This window comes from Triticum dicoccoides, chromosome 4B, assembly GCF_002162155.2.
Source record: "Triticum dicoccoides isolate Atlit2015 ecotype Zavitan chromosome 4B, WEW_v2.0, whole genome shotgun sequence".
Classification (NCBI taxonomy): Eukaryota; Viridiplantae; Streptophyta; class Magnoliopsida; order Poales; family Poaceae; genus Triticum; species Triticum dicoccoides.
The window spans coordinates 318,557,237-318,569,867 of record NC_041387.1 but is presented as its reverse complement, the minus strand read 5'-3'; the positions used below and the strand labels follow the sequence as shown (position 1 = coordinate 318,569,867).

At 41.6% G+C, this 12,631-nt stretch overlaps 1 protein-coding gene across 1 annotated transcript; it reads left to right on the top strand.

Annotated features, from left to right (window-relative positions):
* Window positions 1–261: 261 nt before the first annotated feature.
* LOC119296052 (3beta-hydroxysteroid-dehydrogenase/decarboxylase-like) lies at window positions 262–8,878 on the top strand. The gene is made up of 12 exons (XM_037574465.1): window positions 262–605; window positions 1,107–1,196; window positions 1,354–1,487; window positions 5,628–5,798; window positions 6,504–6,626; window positions 6,691–6,770; window positions 7,189–7,387; window positions 7,543–7,639; window positions 7,705–7,879; window positions 8,024–8,180; window positions 8,310–8,376; window positions 8,464–8,878. Exons 1-12 carry the CDS (start codon window positions 365–367, stop codon window positions 8,598–8,600), a joined length of 1,671 nt encoding a protein of 556 aa, XP_037430362.1. The 5' UTR covers window positions 262–364; the 3' UTR covers window positions 8,601–8,878.
* Window positions 8,879–12,631: the final 3,753 nt, after the last annotated feature.

The window sequence follows — 12,631 nt, the reverse complement described above, 5'->3', positions numbered from 1 at the left end:
CTAACGTGCAACAGATATATCTTACCTAATATAACGTGCAACTAATATCCTACCTAACATAAACGTGCATTGCACATACATTATTACTAGTTGGATTAAGGGGGAGGGAAGGGCCCAGGTCAAATTCAGAGGGGCGGCGGAGAGGGCCTGTGACCTTGTGTACCATCCGTCTCAAACAAAAAAAAAAACTTGTGTAGCATGTGCATGCCCGTACATGTAGCATTTTTCTTGTGGCATTCGCTTCCACAGATCGGATCGCAGTTACCCACGGGATAAATATCACACAAAGTGTGCACAGTGTTTGTGACGCCATAAGCGCTTCGAATCTGACGACGACGACGAACGGCGACGGCGCGGCAGATACATGGATGCGGCCGAAGCCAGTGCGAGATGGTGTGTGGTCACTGGCGGCCGCGGCTTCGCGGCGAGACATCTGGTGCTGATGCTTCTCCGCTCCGGCGAGTGGCGCGTGCGCGTGGCCGACCTGGCCCAAGTCATCTCTCTCGACCTAGACGAGGAGCAGGGTATCCTCGGGGCCGCCATCCGCGAAGGACAAGCCGTTTACGCGTCCGCCGACCTCCGCGACAAGGCCCAGCTGGCCAAAGGTGTGTGCGATCCACCACTTGCTCTCCAGATTGTTAGGCTGGGTAGGGTTTTGGTGGTAATGTGCTCTCTGATTCCCTGTCCGTGTGGATGTGGGATCTGTAGATTGGTGCCTATCAGCCTACGCGGCTGCTTCTGAAGTTGGTAGGACTCGGAGGAATCAATGATTCACGGTGACATGATTTACCTTGTGATAGAGATGCTGTTGTTACTTCTGCGTTGTTGTTATTGTTTAGGTTTGCATTGAAGTAGTGGTACAAAACCAGGAAATCGAGAATCATATTCCTATGTTTCCATACTTACCCATTGTACTTTCAGAGTTCTCCCTGTTAATTTGCAGTTGCCTTAGTAGTTACCAGTTTGTTCAGAATACCAATATCTTCATGCTTGTACATATCAGTTATTTCTGATATAGCAAGGTATTTATGGGCGTTAGTCAATTTAGTTCATTGATGCCTACTACCTTTGTTCTCATCTCTGTCTTGTGTGTTTCTTGTTTGCAGCTTTTGAGGGGGCAGAAGTAGTTTTTCATATGGCTGCTCCAGACTCATCCATCAACAACTTCCATCTTCATTATTCGGTGAATGTTGAAGGTTTGTAATGTGAATTTGTATGCTTCACAGCTTTGGTTCCTAATTCGGAGATGGCACTGATTTGCTGATGGGATGGCACCAAGTTGATTGCATGAGTCATTAGTTTTTCCTATCATTATTTCTCGTGTTACATAATACAGTAAAACAAACTTCACAGGAACAAAGAATGTCATTGATGCATGTATCCATTGCAAGGTGAAGCGACTTATCTACACTAGTTCACCAAGTGTAGTTTTTGATGGTGTTCATGGAATTTTTAATGCAGATGAATCAATGCCTTACCCAGATAAGGTATATCTTTCACCTATTTACATGAAATAATTCCTTATTTAACACCATTTTAAATTTTGTTTCCCTATTCGACACTGAAAACCTTTTTTCTTCCCTATCTAGCTCCAGAGTCTAAATTTTATGCCCTTTATGACACTTCCATCCATTTTCCCCCTAACACTGTTAAATTACATGTAAAAAAACACTTTTGCCCTCATGTAATATGAACCAACCGTTTGGCCCGGTTCATTTCCAAAGGTGCAATTCTTAAGCTATCTCGAAAGTTCATTCTTATTTTTCTTCAGGCTGGGTATACAAGTATTTGGGTATGTAAGTGCGCTTGCGGGCCTGTACACGGGTGTTCATGTACCGATGTACGTAATTGTACATACGGGCTACTACTTCTCTAGCACGGAAGCCTTGCGGACATGCATGTAGTCTTGAATGCATGGCTACACCTAGGCTTCAATGTATGCATGTATTAAGCTATCTCATCTTCGGCCGGGTATTCGAGTATTTGGGTATGTACGTGCACTTGCCGGCCGGTAAGCGGGTATTTATTTACCGATGTACGTATCTGTACATACCGGCTATTGCATCTCTAGCACGGAAGCCCTGGGTACATGCATGTAGTCGGCTGCACCCAGGCTTCAATGTATTCATGCATTAGCAGTTTAGCACGATCAATTGATCAACCATTGTATGCACGAACATGCACATGCATTTCCATGATTAAGCTTATAACTTGCACTTAGAAAAATCATTCGTGTCTATAAATAAATAAAATTTCTGGTTAAATCAAATAGGAAGAAAAAAACACATCAAACATCAATATCAGCATCTAACAAAGCCTTTAGTCCCAAACAAGTTGGAGTAGGCTAGAGCTGAAACCCATAAGATTTCGCAACCAACTCATGGTTCTGGCACATGGATAGCAAGCTTCCATGCACCCCTGTCCATGGCTAGTTCTTTGGTGATACTCCAGTCCTTCAGATCTCTCTTTACGAACTCCTCCCATGTGAAGTTCGGTCTACCCTGATCTCTCTTGACATTATTAGCACGATTTAGCCGTCCACTATGCACTGGAGCTATTGGAGGTTTGCACTGAATATGCGTAAATCATCTAAGACGATGTTGGATAAGCTTCTCTTCAATCGGTGCTACCCCAACTCTATCTTGTATATCATCATTCCTGACCCGATCCTTCCTTGTGTGGCCACACATCCATCTCAACATGTGCATCTAAGTGTTGAACTTGAACATGTTGCTTTTAGTCGGCCAACACCCAATGCCATACAACACTGCAGGCCAAATCGTCGTCCTATAGAACCTGCCTTTTAGCTTTTGTGGCGCACTCTTGTCACAGAGAATGACAGAAGCTTGGCGCCACTTCATTCGGCTTTGATTCAATGGTTCACATCTTCATCGATAATATCCCCATCCTCCTGCAACATTGACCCCAAATATCGAAAGGTGTCCTTCAGAGGCACCACCTGCCCATCAAGGCTAACCTCCTCCTCGTGGCTAGTAGTATTGAAACCGCACCTCATGTACTCAGGTTTAGTTCTACCAAGTCTAAAACCGTTCAATTCCAAGGTTTGTCTCCATAGCTCTAACTTCCTATTAGCCCTTATCCGACTATCATCGATTAACACCATATCATCCGCAAAGAGCATACACCATGAGATATCTCCTTGTATGTCCCTTGTGACCTCATCCATCACTAAAGCAGAAAGATAAGGGCTCAAAGCTGATCTGCAGTCCTACTTTAACAAGGAAAGTCACCATTGTCGCCATCACTTGTTCGAACACTTGTCACAACATTATCGTACATGTCCTTGATGAGGGTAATGTACTTTCCTGGGACTTTGTGTTTCTCCAAGGCCCACCACATGACATTCCGCGGTATCTTATGGTCCAAGTCAATGAACACCATATGCAGGTCCTCTTTTTTGCTCCTTGTATTTCTCCATAAGTTGTCATACCAAGAAAATGACATGAAACCAAACTGATTTTTGGTTACGCTTGTCATTCTTTTTAAGCGGCGCTCAATGACTCTCTCATAGCTTCATTGTATGGCTCATCAGTTTATTCCCGTGGTAATTAGTACAACTCTGAACATTACCCTTGTTCTTGAAGGACACAAAGTTCCATTCTTCTGGCATCTTGTTTGCCCGAAAAATGATGTTGAAAAGCTTAGTTAGCCATACTATCGCTGTCTCTGAGGCCTCTCCACACCTCAATGGGGATACAATCAAGGCTCATCGCCTTGTCTCCTTTCATCCTTACTCCTGAATTTGCCGCACAAAACACCTTCTAGTATCATCAAAGGAGTCATCCAGTTCAATGGTAGAACTCTCATTCTCCCCATTGAACAACTTGTCAAAGTACTCCCGTCATCTATGCTTAATCTCCTCGTCCTTCACCGGGAGCTGGTCTGCTCCGTCCTTGATGCATTTGACTTGGTCGACATCCCTCATCTTCCTCTTTCGGATTTTGACCATCTTATAGATGTCCCTTTTGCTTTCCTTCGTGTCTAACTGCTGGTAGAGGTCATCATACGCCCGCCCCTTGCTTCACTCACAGCTCGCTTTGCGGCCTTCTTTGCAACCTTGTACTTCTCTATGTTGTTTGTACTTCTATCTAGGTAAAGGCGTCTTAAACGATCTTTCTTATCCTTAATATCCTTCTGGACATCATCATTCCACCGCCAGGTATCTTTAGCTTTGCTTCTACTTCCCATAGACACTCCAAACTGCTCTGAGGCCACCTTACGAATGCAAGTCGCCATCTTCATCCACATATTGTCTGCATCACCTCCTTCTTTCCAAGGGCCCTCCTTAATGACCCTCTCCTTGAACGCCTGAGTTTCATCCCCCTTGAGCTTCCACCACTTCGTTCTATCTGCTTTGGCATTCTTATCCCGTTGGACACGGATCCGAAAGCGGAAGTTAGACACCAGAAGCTTATGCTGAGGGACAACACTCTCTCCAGGTATCACCTTACAATCTAGGCAAGCACGCCTGTCTTCTCTTGTCGAGAGGATGAAATCAATCTGGCTAGAGGGTTGACCACTACTAAAAGTCACTAGATGCGATTCTCTTTTTAAAGAGGATGTAAGCTATGATCATGTCATAGGCTAGAGCAAAGCTTAATACATCTTCTCCTTGATTCCTGTTGCCATAGCCAAAGCCCCCATGCACCCCTTCAAAACCTGTGTTAGATGTACCCACATTGCCATTGAGATCTCCTATGAAGAGCTTCTCACCAATAGGTACACTCCTAACAATGTTCCCAGACCTTCTCAGAATTCCCTCTTGGTGTTCTCATTGTGGCCTACTTGCAGGGCATACGCGTTGATAACATTGAGAACTAAGTCCCCAACTACCAGCTTGACCAGGATAAGCCGGTCCCCATGCCTCTTGACGTCTACCACTCCATACTTGAGGCTCTTGTTGATCAAGATGCCTACTCCATTTCTGTTTGCAGTCATCCCCGTGTACCACAGCTTGAAGCCGGTATCCCCACCTGCTTCTCCTTCTGTCCCCTCCATTTGGTTTCTTGGACGCAGAGGGTATCAACAACTTTCTCATTGCTGTATCGACTAGCTCCCGAAGCTTACCTGTCAGGGACCCTACGTTTCAGTTACCTAAATAGATCCTCCTAGGCTCAGCTAGCTTCCTTTCCCTCCGCACTCGTCGAGTCAAATGCGAAGACCCTTGCTCATTTTCCACTACACCCAGGTGTCGATGTAGCGCGCCACTAAGGATGCGACGACCTGATCCTTGCTCACTTGTCACCATATCCAGATCAAGATACGGCGCGTCACCAGGGGGTGACGGCCCGGCCCTTGCCCATTTGACACCACACCCGGGTTCCGATATGGCACGTTGCTGAGAGGGTTCCGACCCAACGGTTTTCTTTTGGGTTTCATCTCCATAAGAGTGGCGACGTTGGCTCGTCAAGCCTATCACAACCCTCCTCCTTTTCCCGGGCTTGGGACCAGCTATGTTGAGACAACATAGGCGGAGTATTTTCAGTGTCAAATAGGGAAAGAAAATTTAAGACTATTAAATAAGGAATTTTCTCATATTACATCCTTTCTGTTTTCATTTGGTCATACTTATGTACGACTACTGACAAGATGTTCTCTTACTCCAGTTTAATGATTCGTATTCAGAAACAAAGGCAGATGCAGAAAAATTGGTGATGAGAGCTAATGGTAGGGATGGGCTTCTTACTTGTTGTATACGCCCAAGTAGCATTTTTGGGCCCGGTGATAAGCTACTGGTTCCTTCTCTGGTTGCTGCGGCAAGGGCAGGCAAGTCCAAAGTAAGAACTGCTACATGTGTGTAATTTTGTAAACTTGAGTATGCTAAGTTTATAATTCACGAGTCCGCCTAAATGCATACATCTTCACATGTTGATATTTATACATAGATAATTCCCATAATGATGGATTTGGATGCCTCTTGTTTTTCATTAGTAACGCAATTACACAAATTACATCACTGTATCAGGCAAAACAAATGCTTTAAAGATACTGAATTGGCTTCTCAATTCATTTTGTTCTATATTGTAGCGAGCTTCACAATACTTACTTACGAAGCCTTTGATCCCAAACAAGTTGGGGTAGGCTAGATATGAAACCCTTTCACGAGGACTTCCCAGGAGGTCACCCATCCTAGTACTACTCTCGCCCAAATGGGTTTCATACCCAAAAGACTGGCTAGTTTTTACGTTGGCTCGCCAAGCCTATCACAACCCTTAGATATGAAACTCTTTCACAAGGACTTCCCAGGAGGTCACCCATCCTAGTACTACTCTCGCTCAAATCGGTTTCATACCTATGGGACTGGCTAGTTTTTACGTTGGCTCGCCAAGCCTATCACAACTCTCCTCCTTTACCCGGGCTTGGGACCGGCTATGCCTAGAAGACATAGGCGGAGTTAGCGAGCTTCACAATGAAGCACTTTATTTTTTTATTTCTGAATTGGTTTCTTAAAAGATAATACTATCTATTAAAATCATTTGCAGTACATAATTGGCGATGGGAACAACTATTATGATTTCACCTACGTCGAAAACGTTGCCTATGGCCATGTTTGTGCGGATAAAACTCTATCATCTGAAGATGGTGCAAAGAGAGCTGCTGGAAAAGTAAGGCCCTTCACTAACATTTTACATTTAAGATTCAGTGTCATGATTTCTGATCCTTTTCCAGGCCTACTTCGTGACAAATGTGGAGCCCATAAAGTTCTGGGAGTTCATGTCGTTGCTTCTAGATGGTCTTGGATATCAAAGGTATTCACATCAATAGACTTAAAAAATCTACTTTGGTTGTATCAAATGACTAGCTTATGTTTGCTGAAATGCTCCTGCACTTTGATGATTAATTTGAGATACATTTTGAGTTTGGTAAACTGATCATTTAGGAGCATATCAATTTGTAATTGTATGCATCCCAAGTTTCCTATACAATATTTACCTTTCCATTGTAGACTTTTCTGTTAAGGGATGGTGCAAGGCTGTCAGTATCTTGAATTGACTCTCAGGTCTTACCATTCCAGTACCCTAGATTTATTTCACCAACTCGCTTACGTATCTGGAGTGATATCTCTTCTCCTATGTAAGCATTTAAGGATCAGGGATCATTGTTCTCTTCCATACTTATTTGGGTGACTTGGTAACCAGCATACTAATGCACTTGACCTTTGTGTAGGCCTTCAATAAAAATTCCTGTCTCTGTTATGATGCCATTGGCTCATGTGGTGGAATGGACTTACAAGTCGTTCTGCAAGTATGGCATGAAGGTTCCTCAGTTGACACCGTCAAGGATCAGGCTCCTCTCATGCAATCGAACATTCAGTTGCTCAAGAGCGAAAGATCAGCTTGGTTATGAACCCATTGTATCACTCAAGGTGTTTTACTATGTCCTCTAGTTTTTTCATTAATGACCTTGCTTGACTTGATGTGTTTTTGAGTGGGATGATTTGAAGAACAATTTCAGTTCATTTCCTACTTCTCTCTTATGAATGTTCAACTATAAGCAATTCATATTGTTTTGAAATTTCAGGATGGTCTGAAAAGAACAATAGAGTCGTATTCCCATATGCAAGCTCAGAATCAAAGGAGTATATCAAAGACTTCGATTTTGCTTGGGAATGGAAATGGTATGACTCAATCTGCCTCCCCCTCCTCCTGCTATCCTTACTAATTGTTTTCTAATTACTTTCAGTTGCAAAAACGCTTCTTTGGGAAGATTCGAAGCAAACAATGACAGTGCTACTACTATTGGCTGTTATCTACTACCAGTTATTCACATGTGGTTACACCATTATCACAGCAATGGCAAAAATTTTCTCACTAACAGCACTGTTCTTGTTCATTCATGGCATGCTTCCTGCAAATGTGTACGGTCCTCTCTTATTCTGCTTTATTTTGCTGAATATATAGCCGCTACCAGATAGTTAAACAGCATTGGGGTCTTTTAATCATCTCTTAGCATTTCCTCAAGTGTTCCACTTATTAAATTGCGATTTTGGTAATTATTGCAGGTTTGGCCACAAGATTGAGAAACTTGAGCCCTCAAACTTCCACATCTCACAGGTGGAGGCACATCATATTGCTTGCTCAGTCAGTTCATCATGGAACTCATTAGTTGGTGTGCTAAAATCTCTTTGTAGGGGAAATGATTGGCCACTTTTTCTCAAGGCATGATATAATCTCATGCTTTATATTTGTACACTTCACATACTTGATGAGTTGATGTTGTGCTAAGTACTGACACCTGGCATACGTTTTATGTTAATGTCTAACTGAGTTCACTTTTCTCTTCATCAGGTGGTATTCTTCCTACTGGTTGTTAGCATCCTTGGTGCTATGTCTTCGGAGGCTGCATTTAAAATAGGTAACTTCAGGCTTCGCTTTCTAAATTTTAGTGAATGCATCATCTGCATGACTACTAATGACATTAGAAATTTACATGCAACAATAGGTATTCCTCTCATTTTCATAGGCTTCAAAGCATATGAGAAATGGGAGGACACAATTGACAGCCTGGTGGGTGATGCTTGTTCGTTCGTTCTACAGTTTACTCCTATCCAGATATCTTCAAGGCAGAAACAAACATAGACAAGGAGAGCTCGTTAACAGTTGAATTTTATTTTGTAGTTATATCAAGTTTTACTTTTCAGTTATTGCTGATTTTTTATGAACTTATAGTTTGACATTTACTCTTTTAGAATCATCATTCAGAGTCTTAATAAAGTTTATAGAATGTTTCCTTAATGTCGTTGATTTAAGATATGGCGGTGTACAGTTTTTTATTTATTCTTTAGATGTTTACCCCACTGGACTGTATTGTTATAGCACATTGAAATTAGCTTTTATTGCCATTGAATCTTCCTGAATTATTGCAAGTGCTGATCTTCCTAGTCTTGTGCAGTTTGGTTAGGATTCCATCTGTACCAAATGCTTACCTAGATTGTCTTTACTTGTGTGCCCTAATCTTGGTTGAAAACCAAAAGCACTCCATTATCCACAGATATGTTGCTTTATTATTTGGGTCAAATTTACTATTTTGGATACGAAATTTATGGCTCAGTTTTAAACGTATGAAATGGATGTAGTCGGACGCTGCAATTTGGTGAACACAAGTGGTTGAAAGTTTTTGGGGTCAGTTTCTTAAAGTTGGGGGTAGATTGGTTGTAATTCCAAGGATGGGTGCTATGCCTCCCGATCGGGTCGTGTGATTGGTTGCCTCCAGCACTGTGGTCTTTCTTATGACCCTGATGTTTGTTCATCTTACAACGCGTCCGTGGAGGCAATAAAATTTATGGTAACCATGTGTGCTTGTCCTTTTTCCTCTTTTGATGAGTACTAGTACATATGCCCGTGCGTTGGAACGGGTGATTTTTTTCCACAAAACTTGCTTCACGTGCAAAATCTACTTCACATGCCAATATGCCCCACTTGTATCTGACTCGGACAAACGCTGAAATAAGGTTACCCTCGTCGTCTATAAGGTGCATATGTGCGTGTATTGCCACGGGTTGCATCATCTTTTTTTGGATAATCAAGTTTTGATGTGAAGAGGCCACCTCAACGTCATTTGTGCACTTTCATCGGATGGAAGAATAGTGGTGCATGAAATGGACTCGGATGCCACACACACGGTGCCCATAGTAATGTCAGTAAAAAAAATAAAAAAAATTGTATGTGTAGAAAAAAATGGATGTAACATATGCCGGACCGTAATTCCTGCACCGTTGATGCCACAGGCAACCATTCCCCACGAAAAAGGCACCCATTCCCCACGAAAATGAACACGGTGTACAATGGATGCCTAGGTTTCATATCCCAAAGGTTTAGAATTTTTTGAAATTTTCTTATATTTTTAATGCTATTTTCATATAGAGGTGTGTCCGTGTGTGGCATCCAGGTGCTCCAATGCATTTCCATGCATGAAATAGTCTTTTAGTGAGAGAAATATATAGTGTGATTCTTGAGATTTTAATACTAATTCATTTAAAGGATTTTTAAAGAATCATCAAAGATATGAATGCTAATGATTTTGATTATGTAGGTTTTCTGTTTTTTTAAGTTTGTTTGGTTTGGAAGATTATATTTCATTCCTAACTGGAAATAATACATGTAGTGATTTTCAATTATTGAACTGTCTAGACTCGTTAAAATATTGACAGGTGATTTACATGTCCAAGAAAATATCTTTACAATACCAACAAATGGTTTGTGTCAGCAAATTAATATATCTTCAAGGGTGTGTGAGTCAAATTAGTCACATACGAAACTAACCTAACAAAAATGAAATTACCATAATCACAGTGATTTAGGCTATGATGTGTCTTTCATTTTTTGTGAAATGACCATAACTGCAGTAAAATATATCTTCATGGGTGCGTGTGTGAAAAATGTTAGTGTATACGTATAAAAAATTGTTAGTATATACGTATAAAAATTCTCTACTATCTAAAAAAAACGTAGTGTTCCGTTTTCCCTCTTACGTTCCTCGCTTCGTCCAACCTCTCGTACGACCCCCTCTCCCCTTAGCGATTTTCTTTTCTCCCTCCACTGGTTTTCCCCCTCCCGGTTTTCTGGCCGGACAGACCGGTTCTGTCTTTGGTAAACGTATAATTCACATAAGGTAACCAAACACAATCAATCCAAATGCAGTCAATTCATGCATGACAATCAATTCATTCATGACGATCATCAATCTCCTTCCTTCTTTCAATCAAACGGTAATCAATCTCTCCTTCTTCTCTACTTGTCTAAAAGAAACCTAACGTTGTGTCTCCAGTCTTACGTTCGTCCTGCTTCTGGATCGTCCACCACGGCACCACCACCCGACCGATTTTCCGTTTTTTTAATCCCTTTTTGGTTTTCATCAAATCATGTTTGCTAAGCCTGATCCATGTATGTTAATTAGCAACACCAGCGCATCCCTCTTTTTAAAGCCGGCGAAGGAAACCAACCAGCCTTTCCTTGATTCGTGGCGTACTTACAGGATTCTGCGATGAAAGATCTCCCATGACTTGCCAAAGCATGCATAGCTAGCGGAAGGAAGGACATTATTTATTAATTAACGCTCGCAAATTGCTCCCTTTACAACAGAATAGTAGGATCTCCAAGCAAGGTGAAACTCTCTCCGACGACTAATCTCCAAGCAATCCAGCCAAATCCAAATCAAGAAAATCCCATTCCCCACTTTCAGCATTACCATGTTTACCAAGATTCTCTCAAAAAGAAATGTTTACCAAGATGATTCATCTTCCAAGGACCCGACATCTTGGACCCCCCGACGGTGCAGCAGCACGGCGATTGAGCACGAATGCAACGGCGGCACGGCGCAGGGTCAAGGAGTATACACGGCGGCCTCGCCGCCGGATCTCTCTACCTGCAGATTCACCAATCTCTCCACCTGAACCCTCTCATTGATTTTATTGCCCTCCTACCAATCGCCATGGGATTACCCGTTTGCTCGCATATCGCCAAGAATAGATATGAGGATAGTGAAGTTGTTGAGATGGATGATGGATTTCTATTATTATTTTGAGTTTTTTTTTGTGTGCTTGCAGAGTACCCATTACTGGTCGCAGCGGCACCCTCGCACCATACGATTCCGAGGAGATAAAATTACCGAAATCCTGACTTGGCAGTCGTTTGATAAGTTTTATTGTTGTCAATCACATTAGGTTATTGAAATTTGAAGGTTCTAAAGTAAAAACTCTGACCTGCTTCTGTGTCCTCTCCAAATAGAAGAAATGGCACTATCTTTTGGAAATAAATGTCGATTAGATTTTAATTTTTTTGCATCATGACTGAAGGTGCCAGTTATTAGTAATATTTTCCTCTTCTTCAAAAGTTATAAAAGTACAGTTGGTCTAGGCAGTATTGACCACACATTAATTCAATGATTACTACGATTGGTTATAAGGATTTCAGAAGCATTGATGTTTATCCTAAATCTCTCTGTCCAATCTTTAATTTAGCAGATTTTTCTCCATTAGATAAAACTGAGTGGAGTTGCTATAATATGGTCTTATTTTATGTACAATCAAGAATATGTTTGTTTAACCAGTCGCGCCTTTCCTTTGTCATGGAATATGCTGCCGGTGGAGAACTTTGAATGTGCACTGCATTACAATTCAGTGAAATGCGGTCCCTCGTCAATCTACTTACTGTGTTATGTCATCAGGCTATCTTTATTCTGAACCATCTCTGCTAACAATGCATGTAATCTTGTAATATGTTTCATATGTGTGTCAATTGGCAAGGTACTTCCAAGGGTTAGCTAACTGTCAGTCAAAGGAAACCGATGCAAATAGCAAAAGACCCTCCTGGTACGTTGGGATCCCAACCCAGTGAAAAATTACCCAAGGGTGCTAATATTACTGTTATGTCAACTCCAACATGCTTATGATAATTGTACTAACTCTCTCATACGTTATATGTTAGTATTGTGTTTGTGTTATTTTCGCTATTTGGTTCCTAATTTTTGATCCACGGGCAGAACGTAGATTACATGATTTTGATAATGCCTACTAAATATGGCTTGAATATGTTACCATTGTATACAATTATTACTTTTATCTTGAAAACAATTTATTACGCTTGAAACCTTGGATACTCAAATTAAGTAT